Here is a 14802-nt window from a genome sequence, read left to right as displayed (position 1 = left end):
CGGGGGGCGCCACCCGGGCCCCGTCCGCTGCGCGCTCGAGGCAGCCCATCTCGCCGGCGGAGGGTGCGGGACCCCATCCCGACGCTGGGAGCTCGGGGACCCCAAAGGACCGTCCGCTCAATCGGGCGGCAGCCGCGACGCTCTAGCCACTGGAAGCCCCACCCCCCGCGGTCGCGCCCTTCGCAGGCTCCGCCTCTTCCCCTCCGGCCGCCGCCCCGCCCCGCGCCGCGAACCCAAACACCGGGCTCGCACTGCGCGCGGCCGCGCGTGATCGCCGGCGCAGCCGAGCCCTGTGCGCCTGTGCCTGCGCCGCCCGCCGCAGGCCCCGGCCTCGGCCGAGCGATGCTGCTGCTGGCGGCCGCCTTCCTCGTGGCGTTCGTGCTGCTGCTCTACATGGTGTCTCCGCTCATCAGCCCCAAGCCCCTCGCCCTGCCCGGGGCGCATGTGGTGGTGAGTGGCCTCCTGTTGCTGCGCCGCCGCCTCCCGGCCCGCTCGGTCGCCCCGAACCCCGGCGCGCCGGTCCGCGACTCAGGCCGGGCCGCCGACGTCCCCTTCTCCAAATGGAGGGTCACTTGCCGCCCTCCGCCCCTGCACTGTCTGTTCGGAGGGCCTCGGGGACCCGCCCTCCGCTGCCTCTGGCTCCTCCTGGGGCCGGAGAGCGGGGCGGCGCGGGCAGCGCCAGCGAGCTGGGTTCCCGCACTGCAGGGGCTCGGGAGGCTCTCGTTAATCCCCGGGGCATCCCTGGGATCTGGATATTTTTGTCCTCGGGTTTCCCGATGAGTCAACTGAAGAACAGAGAGGCTGAGAAACTTTGCCAAGGACACCGCGGTCGGTGGCGACGCCGGGCAAGGCGCGCGGTCCCGGCGGGGTCGCAAGGAGGCGGGCAGCGGGGAACCGGGTCCCAGCCTCCAGGACCCGCCGAGGCAGCTGGGAACTGGAAGGTGGCCTGTGCGAGTGACAGTTGCCAAAGGAATACAGGAAGTGACTCACCTGGCGGGGGGACGGGATTGCTCTAAACCCGGTGGGCTGGCAGTCCTGGCTAGCGGTGTTGAGTCGCTTCTGTACAGTCTACACTGCCTGTCTCTTGTGAGCTCAGCCTGGGGTCGACTGACTGCTGTCCCAGTGCAATCCTCTGCCGTCGTCTTGGAGTCAGAGGGATGAGCGGAACGACCTGGCTAGTTAGTGCTTTAGGAATGAAGGGGATGTGGATGGATTTGGTTTGTTTCTTACCAGAAGCTCATGTCTTCAAGGATCCCTTTTCTGCAGGTGGGGCACCTTTCTTAAACAGAGGGAATGCCTTCTTACCTGCGCCCAGCACGTCACATTTTGCTGTGGCTTTCTGGTCCGTTTTCTTACTTGATTTTCTCACAACCCCGGGGACATTGAGGCGGGAGGTTATGAATAAGCAAAATTTGTTACTAAGCTGGCAGTGCAAATCCTCCTGGTGCCAGAGGTGACATATGGGTGTCTCCGCTAAAATCCGAGCCTCTTCACTGAACTGGGATGGGATGGAATGGTCATTGCTTTTAGTGTGCTTTAAATCGGCACAGAGTTTGTGAATGGGAACATATGTTTTCTTTAATTTCTCTCACAAAACTATTAGTGCTTTTCCAAATCCTGCTATTTCTGATGTGGAAGATAGAGGAGGAGGTGAGTGTAAATTCATTACAGAGGGAGAGAAGAGCAAAATTTTACAGTCATGCTAAAGTCTGAAAGCGTCACATCTGCAAGAAGACTTCTGCCTCAAAAGCGTGGCTTTAAAAGTTGGAATTTTCAGAAGTGGTGTTTGCAGAGCATAACTTGTAAAAATGTAAAGTCAAAGCAGTAATGAAAAATTTCATTCAGTGTTTACAAGGGACTTTCAGTTGATGTTGACTCTGGTCCTACCAGCCCCATCATGCTTCTGCAGGCTGTAGATAAGATAATAAACACATCTCCTGGGGTAGATCCCGAAGAATTTCTTATTTTCACCATCCCGTTTTAATATGCCACTATAAATAATGTGAGGATGACATGAATAATACACATGATGTCACCATCTGTCTTCTTTTTTAATGTCATAAAAAGAGTGAAAGTGTAATTTTTTTTCTTGAGAGTTGTTACGACTAGACCCAGTCGTGTTAGAAAAGGGGCCAATGTTTAGAATGTCTTGCTGATGGGGAAGCATGAGCAGGCTTAGGTCATAACTTGTTTTGTTTTTAGAGCAATTCTGATAAACTAGTGTTATCTCTCTAATTACAGTGGTAAACCTATTCAGCAAGTCTTACACAGTATATACTTATTTAAATCAGCTGTTTTTTTGTTTTTTTTTTTTAAAAAAAGCTGTTTAACTGACTTGGTGAGAACTAGAAAATCAAGTCCTCCCTTTTGGAGAGATGGGTGGGAGCAGCTGTCCTTTCAGCAAAGCACCCCTTCTCTTGCCCTCAGTAAGAGGTATATGGTGCAAATAAAGAGATAGTAACATTTAAAACAATATTTGCAATGAACAGTAAGAGGGAGTAACAAAGAAAGGAATTAAACTGTTATCTTTAGGGTCTCACATCTCAATTTACCAATGGCCGGGCAACTCAATACATATTTACCATTTTTCTCAGCCATTAGGAAAATCTCTTATGTTTTCTTATACCAATCAAGAGTAACATAGTCTAGATGGACTTATGTATATTCTTAGATACCTTTTATGAATTAGCTGGCTTGGCCTAGAAGGTCAGTTTCCCATGAACCCTGACCCAAAAGTTGAAGTCTTATTCTTGTTTTTATGGACAAATCTTACAAGGTTACCCCTGTCCTTGGCTGTGCAGTAATTTTACATAGCTTGCTTACCTATTACGGTCTAGAAAAAACGCCAGCAATAATTGGAATATCTACATGGCCCTTTAGAGCATATAAATTTTCTCAATAACCTCATCACTTCAGCTTCTATCAATTCACTGAATAACAAATAGTGAAATTTTACTTACAAGGTTTTTGTGGCATTATATTTTTTTCAGGGAAATGGCATCGTACACCATTTTGCAAATTAATGTAGACAAGTATTTAGCAACTGCTTATGCAAAGTGCTGTGCTAGGAATGAGGGCGATAACTTGGACTTGGTGCTTGTTGTCGGGGAACTTAGAGTCTGCTAAGGGAGCTAAGGCAGGTACCGAAGTAACTGCATGAAGTAGAAAGTGACAGGCAAAGGACAGGACAGAGGGACAGAGTCCGGAAAAAATTCTTGGAGGAGGAGACATTGGAACTGGCCTCTGCGAGTTAGGTAGGATTTGGAAATGCAGCTGTGTGGGAGATGTTGAGTGGAGGGACCTCTAGGCAGCAGGAACAACATCATGAAACAGCTAAGGACATTTTTAGGGACCTTGCTAATTGCTATGGAATTGGAATATCTGGTGAAAATTCATAAGCCAAAACTACCCATGAAATATTTCAATAACAAGGAGGTCCTCAGAGGCAACTGTTAGCTGGGGCAGCAGGTATATTTTTACAGTAACCGGTAGATAATTGGTTAATTTTCCCAAAGAAATCCCTTCATTAGTGAGAAGTTGAGGCTCAAGAGAAAGTAGGGGCGTCCCATGGACATAGGTACATTGTGTAGGAGGATGTCATGATGATTTTAAAATCATGAGATCGATTGGTCAGAGATATTCTTTACAGCATGATTTATATCTAACAGTAAAATATTCGAAATAATCTAAATGTCTAACAATAGGGAAATAGTTAAATATTTTTTGATACGGCTGTTTAATGCAATATTGTAAAGCCTTTTAGTTTTTTAACCTCAGACATTACAAAATAATGTTTTTTAGAGTAGGATGCAGAAGCGTGTAAGGACAGATGCCTCTCTGACACTTGCTTTCCCCCCTCACCTGACAACTCCAGGCCCCCCACTCCCCTGGCCCATGTTATAAGATGTGTATAGGGAAAATGACTAGAAAGGTAATGTTACATTCGTATTATTAAATAAAATATATATTGAGTCCTTCCTGTATGCCAGGCACTGTACTAAGCGCTGGGGATACAGTGGGGAGCCAAGATAGAGTTGGTATTTTTATGGAGTTTATGGGGTGGTAATGGAAGAGATGGTTGTGAATCAAATAATCACACAAGTAAATGCATGGCTGTTTGGTTATGGAGTGATGTAAAGCAAAGAAAAAAGAGGATGCAATGCTGCAAAGTGGGTTGCGGTGGGGTAGAGGGCAGTCCATGAAGGCTTTCCTGAGGTAGTGAGGTAGAGCTGAGATTTAATGGGTGAATCGATGCCCGTTAGATGAAAAGAGGGGAGGAGAGCATTCCTGGAAGGGAAAATAGAATGTGCAAAGGCCCTGTGGTTGGAGAGAGCATAGAACCAAAAGACAGCCAGTATGGCTGAGCTATAGATGGTGAGGGTTAGACTAGTGCAAGAAGAAAAGCTTTACTTTTCGGTATTTCCATGTGATCATGTATTACTTTATAATAAGCAGTCATTTAAAATATCATAAGTATATGCAAGTGATTATTCTTTTCATCTCCTGTAGAGCTGGTCATGCATAGGAGATGTGTAGTAAAGAAATGGTTCATTTGGGTTTGGACTCAAAGGCAGACTAGTGTTTTTTGTTTTTACTTTTTAATTTATTTTATTGAAGTATAGTTGACTTACGATGTTAATTTCTGCTGTACAGCAAAATTTTTCATATTTTTTTCCATTACGGTTTATCACAGAATATTGAATATAGCTCCCTGTGCCATACAGTAGGGCCTTCTTGTTTATTCATTCTGTATATACTAGTTTGACCTGCTAATCCCAAACTCCCAATCCATTCCTCCCCCACCCCCCTCCCCCTTGGCAACCACAGGTCTGTTCTCTGTGTTTGTGAGTCTGTTTCTGTTTCATAGATAAGTTCATTTGTGTCATATTTTACATTCCACGTATAGCGATATCATAGGATGTTTGTCTTTCTCTGTCTGGCTTACTTCACTCTGTATGATAATCTCTGCGTCCCTCCATGTTGCTGCAAATGGCATTCTTTCTTTATTTTTCATGGCTGAGTAGTATTCCATTGTATATACATACCACATCTTCATCCATTCATGGATGTTTAGGTTGTTTCCATGTCTTGGCTATTGTAAATAGTGCTGCTGTGAACATAGGGGTGCATGTGTCTTTTCGAATTATCAGACTAATGTACTGTTTATTAGCTAGATGTACAGGGCATTTCCCCCTCTCATCCCCGCCCCCCCGCCACAGTGAACTCAGAAAAATATCATGGGTGTGCAATTGATAGCTCAGTACTGGAAACAACGCAGGCCCGGCTGACAGTGTAATCTTTCCACGTCTGCACTTAAACTCCATTCATTAGGTCTGGGATGAAGATGCTACAATAGCTGAAGATTTAGTTCCTGTAGGTTGGGTTTTAGAGCCCATCATAGTTATTTTAAATAAACTTCCCACAGAAGGGAAATTTCAAGTGCTAAGATTTCTTAATTTCTGCTTTTAGGTTACAGGAGGCTCCAGTGGCATCGGAAAGTGCATTGCTATCGAGTGCTATAAACAAGGAGCTTTTATAACTCTGGTTGCACGAAATGAGGTAAGTCTTCTAGGTTCATTACTATTCACCTACTAATTCATCGTTACATTAGTCACAGAGGCTATGCGACCGTCACAGTGTTCACACCTGTGGGGAAATCGCTCACGTCTGTGGTTGGAGGTGTGATTCCTGAACCACTGGTTATTTCTTGTATTTGGGACAAAGACTTCTTGGCTGAAGTCAGGTTAGTTCCACAGATATTTTTTCAGTGCCAGCAACTCTTAGGCAACATCATGGACACTGCAGATCTAGGAGCGGCCAAAACCTAGTTAAGCACACACCTGGCCACAGGAAGCGCGGGGCCCGCCACCTCCCCGGAGGTGCCGACAGCAGCCATCGTGGGGCTCGTTCCTAAGTCCTGAAGGATGACGTGTAGGTGTTTCTCTATAATTTGCTTATGACATGAGCTCCATCTCTAGTGAAACCCAGACCCTGCAGGGGAATCTCACTCTTCCCCAGCAGTTTAGCAAAACATGTGTCTTTCTGTGCCGAGTCAACACAAGGTCTGTTTTTCTTTCTTTCTTTTTGTTTTTCAAGTGTCTGTTATTCTTGCCAGAGCCCAGAGCAGTGACACTGTATTCCCACGAGCAGTCATGGCGTCCCCTTGCTCTATGCGCGGGGGAAGGACCACGGCTGTCCTGCCCAGTGCTGTCGTTCTGTGCTTGGCCTAATTGCTTGGATCACAGTGGGTGCTCCAGACATCTTTGTTGGATGAAGAAATGAAGGGAGGGTTGACGGAGAGAGTGGGTGCTCCAGGGCGGCATCGTTGATTGGGGGATTTGGCTTCACCTGTGAATAAGGAGGGTGGTAGTGTGGTGGCTGCCAGGTAGGGGTGCACAGCTGAGCGGGGCCCAGTGAGGAAGGCAGGTCACGGGGGGCCCGGGGGAGATGCGTAAATAATGACCCAGAATTAGGCTCGGGCGTCCATCATTTCTTTTAAAAATGAAGAAAGGCAGAATTAGCTACCTTTTATTTATCCCCTGACCCCTCCAACAACGCATCTGCTTTGGCGTTGAAGCCACCTTCCATGACTGAAAACACGACTGTGAGAAAATGGCATTTTGTGAGATTTAAACAATGCTGATATCTGACAAAAGACAGATGAAAAACGAGGCAGGGAGGCCAGCGTTTCAGGTGCTCAGAAGCTCTTTCTGTGGTCCTGGCATTGCTGGAGGTGAATGAGCCTTCTGGCACTGATAAAGTCTTTATTTTCTAGTGTAATTTTCTATTCTGATTTTGGCAAAGTCAGGTGGTGCACATCTTCATTAATAGAATAATATAATTTTATTATAGGCACATTCTTGTTTAAAAAACCCACGTGTCTTTCGGAAGGATTCCCCCCTTTTGTTCTTCTCTGCTATCATGATGTATTTAAATTTCAGCTTTTATAGCAAATTAAGGCACTGTAAACCGATCTCTGTCTTCTTGAAAATGACTAAAACAAGCAGAATTGAGACCTTGGAAGAATTACACAATTACGTGGGTTAGCTTTGCTTGTCCTCAGAGTATCTTTGAAAGTATCCAGGCATAGGTTTACCTAGTCCGTCTAAAAACTGATTTTGACTATATTTGCTTTTCCGTAGAGGAGGAAAACGTTGGACGATCTCGTAGGAAAGCATCCTTGACATGGAATCACATGTACCCTTAAGTTTGGGAAGCACTGCATATCAGCGTGGTTGTTCTTGTTTCATATCTAAGTAACGTCAAATTAAAACATTTATTAGAATTGATAGGGTGACCCTTAGCAATTCATACTGATAATAGGGATTTTAAGGTTCATTAATTTTTATTATTATCTTTCTCTGCAGTGAATTTTAAAACTTGCTTTCACTTAGCCATAGCTTAGCATACTTTGCAGCTGTGTGTCCACCATAGCTCTGCAATATGGGTGCTGTCCTGCGTGTTTTTTGGCATTTAATAAATCCTTGTACAACTAATTGCTTTTTCTCTCCTTTTAAACAAACAAGTGGACAAATAGACAATCAGTAGAACTAATTGTTCTCTGTTACTTTCAGGACAAACTGTTGCAGGCAAAGAAAGAAATCGAAAAACACTCTATTAATGATAAACAGGTAAAAATTACTGCCCTCATGACGCATTTTCTATACTAATCAACACAGGTGTGCAGAGGAAGAGAAGCGGTACTTCAACTGTGAATAGTTCATTGAAAGCACGTAAGCTTTTCCTAATTAAAATACATATTAGGCTGTCTTTAAAAAGATGAAATTATTTGAATTGTCTAGGATTTCATGTTGTTACCAAAAACAATGTATAGACTCTAACACACATACACACACAAATGATCAAATAACAGAATGCTTTCCTAGAAACTGATTTCATTTCAATTATTTATTCAAATTAACTTAAGGGGAAGGAGGTATTAAATTTTTTTTTGGTTGTGGAATTTTTTGGTGAATAAAATGGTATGTATATATATACAATATATATTTTAGTATAAAACATAATAATAAATTGATAACCACACACTCATCACCAGCTTAAGAAATGGCATTTACCAGGGCCCCTGAAGGCTCCTCTGTTCCCCCCATCCGCCTCATCTTCCCGTCTCATTCCTAGAGGCAACCCCCAACTTGATTTTTGTGTTACTTCTTCCATTGCTCTTTAAAAATCATTTGTCCATACATGCATGTGACACTAAGAAGAGTATTGTTTACTTCGGCTTCTTTTTGAACTTTATGGCATCATTCTTATTTTGATAGCTTTATTGTGATATAATTCACATACCATAAAGTTCACTGATTTAAGGTGTACAATTCGGTGGTTTTTAGCTTATCCACAAAGTTGCACAGTTATCACCAGAATCAATTGTAGAATACTTTCATCATCCCATAAAGGGAGCGCATATTCATTAACAGTCACTCCTTGTTCTCTCCCAACCCCCTCCTAGCCCTAGGCAATCACTAACCTACTTTCTCTCTCTAGGTTTATATAACATCATTCTTTGTGTACTCTCATGCAACTTTATTTCTTCACCTGATACTATTGTTCAAATTCCTCTCTGTTGCTGCATAAAGTAGTAGTTCATTCTTTTTTTTTTTTTTTTTTTTTCCTGCTGTCTAGTGTTTTCTTGTATGTATAGACAACCTTCCATTCATCAGTTCTACTGTTGGGTGGATACTTAGGTTGTTTCCAGTTTTTTTGTTAGTTTGCTTTGTTTCTTGCTATTACTAAAGTGTATCCCTTTGTGCACTTGTGCAAGAATGGAATATACCTAGAAATGGAATTGCTGAGTTGAGCGTATGCATCACCAAAGTGTTTACACTCTCACCAGTAGTGGTCGTTGACTCTTTGCCAACACTTGGTATTGGCAGACTTTCTAATTTTTGCCTTTCTGATGAGTTTTAAGTGGTGTCTCACTGTAGTTTTAATTGCCTCTTTTCTTTCCACGAGAATATATTAGAGAACTTTGCATGTCAATATAAATGAGTCGGCCTCATCTTTTGAAACTGCTGTGGCATAATATTGAGTACCCCAGAGTTTATTTAATCTGTTGCCTCTTGTTGGCTATTTGTATTTTGTTTTCTTTTGCATTCTATGCTGCACATAAAAATCCTCGTCCACCTCTCTTTGTGCACCTATGTGAGTTTTTCTCTAGTACCGTGGCCTCTGCCTGTATCTCCTCTGAAGCCCACAAACATTAGAAAGCTGCCAGCTCAGCAAATCTCCCCAGTTTTCTGTTTTTTTAAATATCCCTGTAACTTCTGATAGAGAATGAAACATCGTCCAGAGCCACAGATCTGAAATGTCCTGGCTGAAGGCCAGTCACGCCTGCTGCTAGCGCCCTCTCTGCTCTGGCTTCTTCCTCATTATCCCCACTCCTTCATCTATCAGGAGGCTTCAGGTCATGTGGAAAGTTCTTGACTTGCACAGCAAGGAAGGCAAAGATCATCGGGCTGGGCTGGGCAAGTGGGAGCCTGATCCTGCCGCTGGGCCCAGAGCCGGCTTGTTACTCCTCTTAGCAAAAGCAGTGCCCTGGGGGCATTCTTTTTCCTGGGAGTTTGTAAACATTTTTTTTGAAATGTTACTGACCTGTGGGATAGGTTTTATTCACAGTAAGTGATCTAATACCACATGAAAAGGCATGTTTAAAATTAATTGTATGATTCCTACTCTCTTTTTTAAAACATGTCTTCTGTATGATGATGGGATAAAATTCAAGGACAAGCCCACTAGTCTGGAATATTCCAGGTTACGTTTGCGAAGGGGCTTGTTTCCTTTTCATAGGAATTTAGGCCATTAGGATGGGGTTCCTTCTTGCATTAAATACAACTTCCTGCCTGATGTTATCAGTCCTAAGGCAACGGGGCTCTTTTTATCCAGCCCTTTGGCCTCACTTCTCACATTGTGGCTTCTTAGAGCTGGAAGGGATCTTGCTCGTCACTAGCCTGTGACGCTGTTACTGTACAGATGAGACCACTGCAAACGTCTTGGGTTCCGCTCAGCTGGTGAATGAAGGGACAGGATTGGAACCCCGGCTTCCCCAGTGCCGTGCCTGTTCTTCCCACCACAACACACGGCCTTGGACTTGCAGCTGCACCTGGGTGCATATCGTGGGTGTGTGCACCCTTCCGTACACACACGCTCTGTCTTCCACTTTGCTTGGCGGCCAGTCTCAACAGGGAGGAAACCATGGAAAGGCTGAGAAACTGCAAACACCCTTCTGCTTCTCTCAGTGACCTCCCTGGGAACATAGAACATTTCCTACGTCAGAGGCCTAAGCTCTGATTTGAAAACATTGTCTGAAAAGGAAAGTTAAAACGGTAGCTTGGGCTTCCCTGGTGGCGCAGTGGTTGAGAGTCTGCCTGCCGATGCAGGGGACACGGGTTCGTGCCCCGGTCCAGGAAGATCCCATGTACCGTGGAGCGGCTGGGCCCGTGAGCCATGGCCGCTGGGCCTGCGCGTCCGGAGCCTGTGCTCCGCAACGGGAGAGGCCACAACAGTGAGAGGCCCGTGCACCGCAAAAAAAAAAAAAAAAAAAAAACCAAAAGAAAACAGTAGCTCACTGTCCCCATTAGTGTTCTTAATTTCTATTTCATAAATTTCTATCAAAGTAAGCACCGAGGGACTCCCCTGGTGGTCCAGTGGCTGAGACTCCACACTCCCAATGCAGGGGGCCTGGGTTCAGTCCCTGGTGAGGGAACTACATCCCACATGCATGCCGTGACTAAAAAAGATCCCGCATGCCGCAACTAAGACCCAGCGCAGCCAAATAAATAAATAGATAGATAAATAAATACATACATTCCCCAAACAAAGTAAGCACCGAGATACATGCTTTTCCCCCCTTTTCCCCTCCCTCCCTCCCTTCCTTTTCAAAGACTAAATGGCTGAGCTCTTCCCACCATCCCTCTGTGCTGTGCATCCCTAAACATGGCCAGGTTTGTACTAGGTGGGCTTGGCCTCAGCTTGGTGACCCCTCATCTAGAAAATCTGTAAATGGCAGTTCAGTCCAGAGTCAGGGACCTCAAGCAAATCTCAGAGTGAACCAAATGTGACTTGGTTTCCCCCCGGCTCCCACAGGCCCAGATCTGCCCTTGGCTTAGTGAGATGATTCCACCAGCTTAGCCTCCCAGCCCGGCTGGACTAAGGAGGCTTCTGGAAGTAGATCCTGTTGACTTATCTCTTTATTCCACCTACTGGTATTGAATCCCAAGAGGGCAGTGATGGCTCTGATACTGCTCCAAGAGGAGTATTTTTTTAAACGTATTTATTAAGTTTGCTATTATTTTTTGACCCCTTTATTGAGGTAGGATTTGTGTACAATGAACCACACCAATTTAAAGAGTTCAGTTGGATGGCTTTGGACGGATGTATCACTGAATGCTTGTGAAACCACCCCTGAAATCCAGACACAGAGCATTTCCATCACCCCTGGAGTTTGCCCTGCCCCTCTGCACCCCGTTTCTCCCTCTACTCCTGGGTGCACAGGGCTTGTGATGTACTTCCTGTCACTGCAGGCTAGTTGCGTTTTAAGAGGAGAGTTTTTACATTTCTTTTCTCTTTCTAGCTTTAGTGAGGCATACATAGACAAAAATTGTATATATTTAAGGTCTGCAACGTGACGATTTAATATATGTTTACACTGTGTAAGAGTGACCGCAAACAAGTGGATTAACACGGCCAACACCTCTCGTAGTTACCGCTTTTGTGTGTGTGGTGAAAACACTTCAGATCTACTCTCTTAGCAGATTACAAGTCTACAGTACAGTATTAATAACAATAGTCACTATGCTGAGCATTTGATCCCCAGAACTTATTCATCTTCCACCTGAAAGTCTGTACCCTCCAACCAGCATTTCTTAGAACATTCTTTTGAGTTTGCTCAAAAGAGTTTTCTTCAAGAAAGTGTACCCCTGACCCCATTTGTCTCTCCGAACTGCATTGTCAGCAGATTTCAAACCCTGCAATCTGTACCTCCAAAACTGGACTCCTTCTCTATTGGAAAAAAATTGCCTTTAATTTAAAAAAAAAAAAAGTTCTTTTAAAGGTAGTTTCAGACCCCTGCATAGCTTTGATTATTTTTTTCTCTAACAGGTGGTGCTTTGTATATCAGTTGATGTATCTCAAGACTACAGCCAAGTAGAGAATGTCATAAAACAAGTAAGAGGTTGGGTTAATTGGAATTAATCCGCTCGCCTTTCGATTGGTTTGCCATTTTGGTGTGTGGCTTGGAGTTGACATATCTTCCTTGTAGATTTAATAGTTTTATAGATTTTATTTATTGGCATTGATTGGCTACTAAGGGATTCTTTCCTTCTCTTTCTTAATGCCCACTCTGATACATTTTTCCAGGCACAGGAGAAACTGGGCCCAGTGGACATGCTTGTAAACTGTGCAGGAATGTCACTTGCAGGAAAATTTGAAGATCTTGAAGTTAGTACTTTTGAAGTAAGTAAACATTTGTTTTTTCCTCATTGGGGTAGCCCATGCACTAAAAGGGAGGACTCATTCCTGGCTAAAGGCTTTATGAATGAAATAGGTGAAATGCGTTCAGATTTAACAGAAGCTTTAGAAAACTAGAGGATGGACAAGATTTTAGTCACAGTGACCATCCAGCCTTAGAAGTTTAGACAAGTCTCTGGACCTTGGTTTCCTCAGCTGTAAAATGGGAATGAAACCTCCAACCTGACACAGATTACTGCGTTGATTCACTGAGGTCATATCATCAAGAGAGCTCTTTGTACGCCAAGAGAGGCTGGATTTTCTTGTCAGGTATCAGTGTTTTTAACAATGAAAACCCAAAAAAGGTGAAGAGCAGACTCTAGAGTTTTGAAACCAAGAGACAAAGATAATGCGTCATATTCATATTGATGTTTTTAAAAAGGTCAGCCAAAGAAACGCACATCAGATCTGAAGGCTTTCTTAGGTGCAAAACATGTTTTTCTTTTGTTGACATTGCATCAACCATCTCTTTCTTACTGGTCTCTAGAGCCTTCCTGCTAGCCATGGGTTTTGAATGATTTGCTCTGTGAAGTTAAAATGCATCCTCCTCTTATGGAAGAGGAGACTCCAAGAGCAGCAGTTTGGACATCTTGCTTCTGGCGGACTGTGGGAAAGCACCGTAAACTCTGTGATTAGGCGAGCTAGGCGAGTCCAGATGGAGAGGGAAGCAGAGGGATGCCGTAGCAGGGACTCTAGTGTCTTAAGGCTCCTTTATCAACTCGGCATAAAAGATAGTTGTCTTGACCTGTATACCATTATCTCTAAGTATTGACAGGGAGATTCTGAAGATTTTCTCAACAGCTGTGTAAAAAATCAGTTGTGGGAAATAGTTGTAGTCTAGGTATGAAATGATGAGGGGAGAGACTTCAGAGGCGGCCAGCGAAAGAGGAGTATGTGTGCGTGCGTGCATGCGTGTGTGCGTGCATGCGTGCGTGCGTGAAAGATGATATAAAGGGAGAATCAGCAGACTCACCTTGACTGGCTGTGGACGGCAAAGAGGATGGAGGTGTAGGTAGCTATGTGGCTGTAATAAATAAATGCATAGTTGTAAAGCTAAGACCTCAGGACGTGGGGTGTGTCCAGGGGCAGAAGGGGAGGGATTGTTTCCAGTTGTGGGTCTGATGGAAGTCCGAAGGTAATGGAGTGAATGATTTGTGGGGATTTATAACTGAGAAGAATAGAAGAAACTGAGAGTATAAGACCAGGTGACTGTGTGGGACTTCCTTGGCGGTCCAGTAGTTTAGACTCCGTGCTTCCACTGCAGGGGGTGCGGGTTCGATCCCTGGTCAGGGAACTGAGATCCTGCATGCCACTCGGTATGGCCAAAAAAAAAAAACAGGTGACTGTGTGTGGGTATCAATGACAAGGAGAAAACGTGAAGCAGGTGAGATGAAGGAAGAAGTACAATTCATGTATAGAATATGAAGCATGCTGAAATATTTAAAAAAGCACAAATCTAATCTTTTTTAAAAAACTCACTTTATTCTCAACCTTCAGTCTCCAGCACACTATCTCCTTCCTTCTGTCTGTCTGTCTCTCATTCTCTCTCACTTTCGTTTAGAAAAACAATCGATTTCTTTCCCACCCACACCAGTACCCACGCACACAGACTATTTGTTGCTCTGTCCCCAGCAGCATGGGACAGTAGGAGAAAAGCTGGCCTTTGGCATCAGACTAAACCAGTTTTAAATCTTAGCACAGCTGGTTTCAAGTCTAACCATTTACTAACTGTGATCTCAGGCAAACCGTTCTTCCTTCTGGCCTCAGGTTTTCCTCCATCCTCAGCCTGCATCTCTGTGAATGGGACCTATGGCGCCCAGGGCCATGAGGATGAAGTAGCGTAATTGGGTGCATAACGCTCAGCTCAGGGTAGCTGTGTGTGAATATTAATGTCCTTTGTCTTCTATTCATTCAACCCACCAATATTCGAGAAAGCCTCTAGTGAATCGAGTGTCATTCTAGGGGATGCTGTGGCGAGCGAGAGTATAAAGGCTTGGCCCAGCTAAGGTGGGACAGACCAGGCAGGATCCAGCTTCTCAGCAGTGTGATTACAGATGCGCTCAGTATTGATTCTCGGGGGAGAGGAAATGGGAAAGGAAAAGAGGAGGCTCTTTTACACAGTGTGGAAGGTGACCCGAAGGGCAGGTGCAGAGACAGCAAGAAGGAGATGCAGTCCGGAGAGCCAGTGGCTGCAGGGGCCCCAAGGTGGAAAGAGCCGGGCAAACTCCAGGAGCTTGACCAGGAGGCCAGGAGGCCAGAGCTTCCTGAGCCCTGGGCACG

At 44.7% G+C, this 14802-nt stretch overlaps 1 protein-coding gene across 1 annotated transcript in view; it reads left to right on the top strand.

The window, feature by feature from the left end:
- The first annotated feature begins 255 nt into the window (after positions 1-255).
- The window catches only part of KDSR (3-ketodihydrosphingosine reductase), a 39097-nt gene continuing 24550 nt past the window's right edge, over positions 256-14802 (top strand). Inside the window, exons 1-5 of the mRNA XM_060029179.1 lie at positions 256-450; positions 5470-5559; positions 7575-7631; positions 12115-12180; positions 12373-12468. Of these exons, the coding sequence (XP_059885162.1) occupies positions 343-450; positions 5470-5559; positions 7575-7631; positions 12115-12180; positions 12373-12468 (417 nt within the window). The 5' untranslated portion in view covers positions 256-342. The remainder of the gene's footprint in view (positions 451-5469; positions 5560-7574; positions 7632-12114; positions 12181-12372; positions 12469-14802) is intronic.

Source organism: Delphinus delphis, chromosome 13, assembly GCF_949987515.2.
Source record: "Delphinus delphis chromosome 13, mDelDel1.2, whole genome shotgun sequence".
NCBI classification, from domain to species: Eukaryota; Metazoa; Chordata; class Mammalia; order Artiodactyla; family Delphinidae; genus Delphinus; species Delphinus delphis.
Note: the sequence above shows the minus strand (reverse complement) of the source record. Positions and strands in the feature narration are given on the sequence as shown.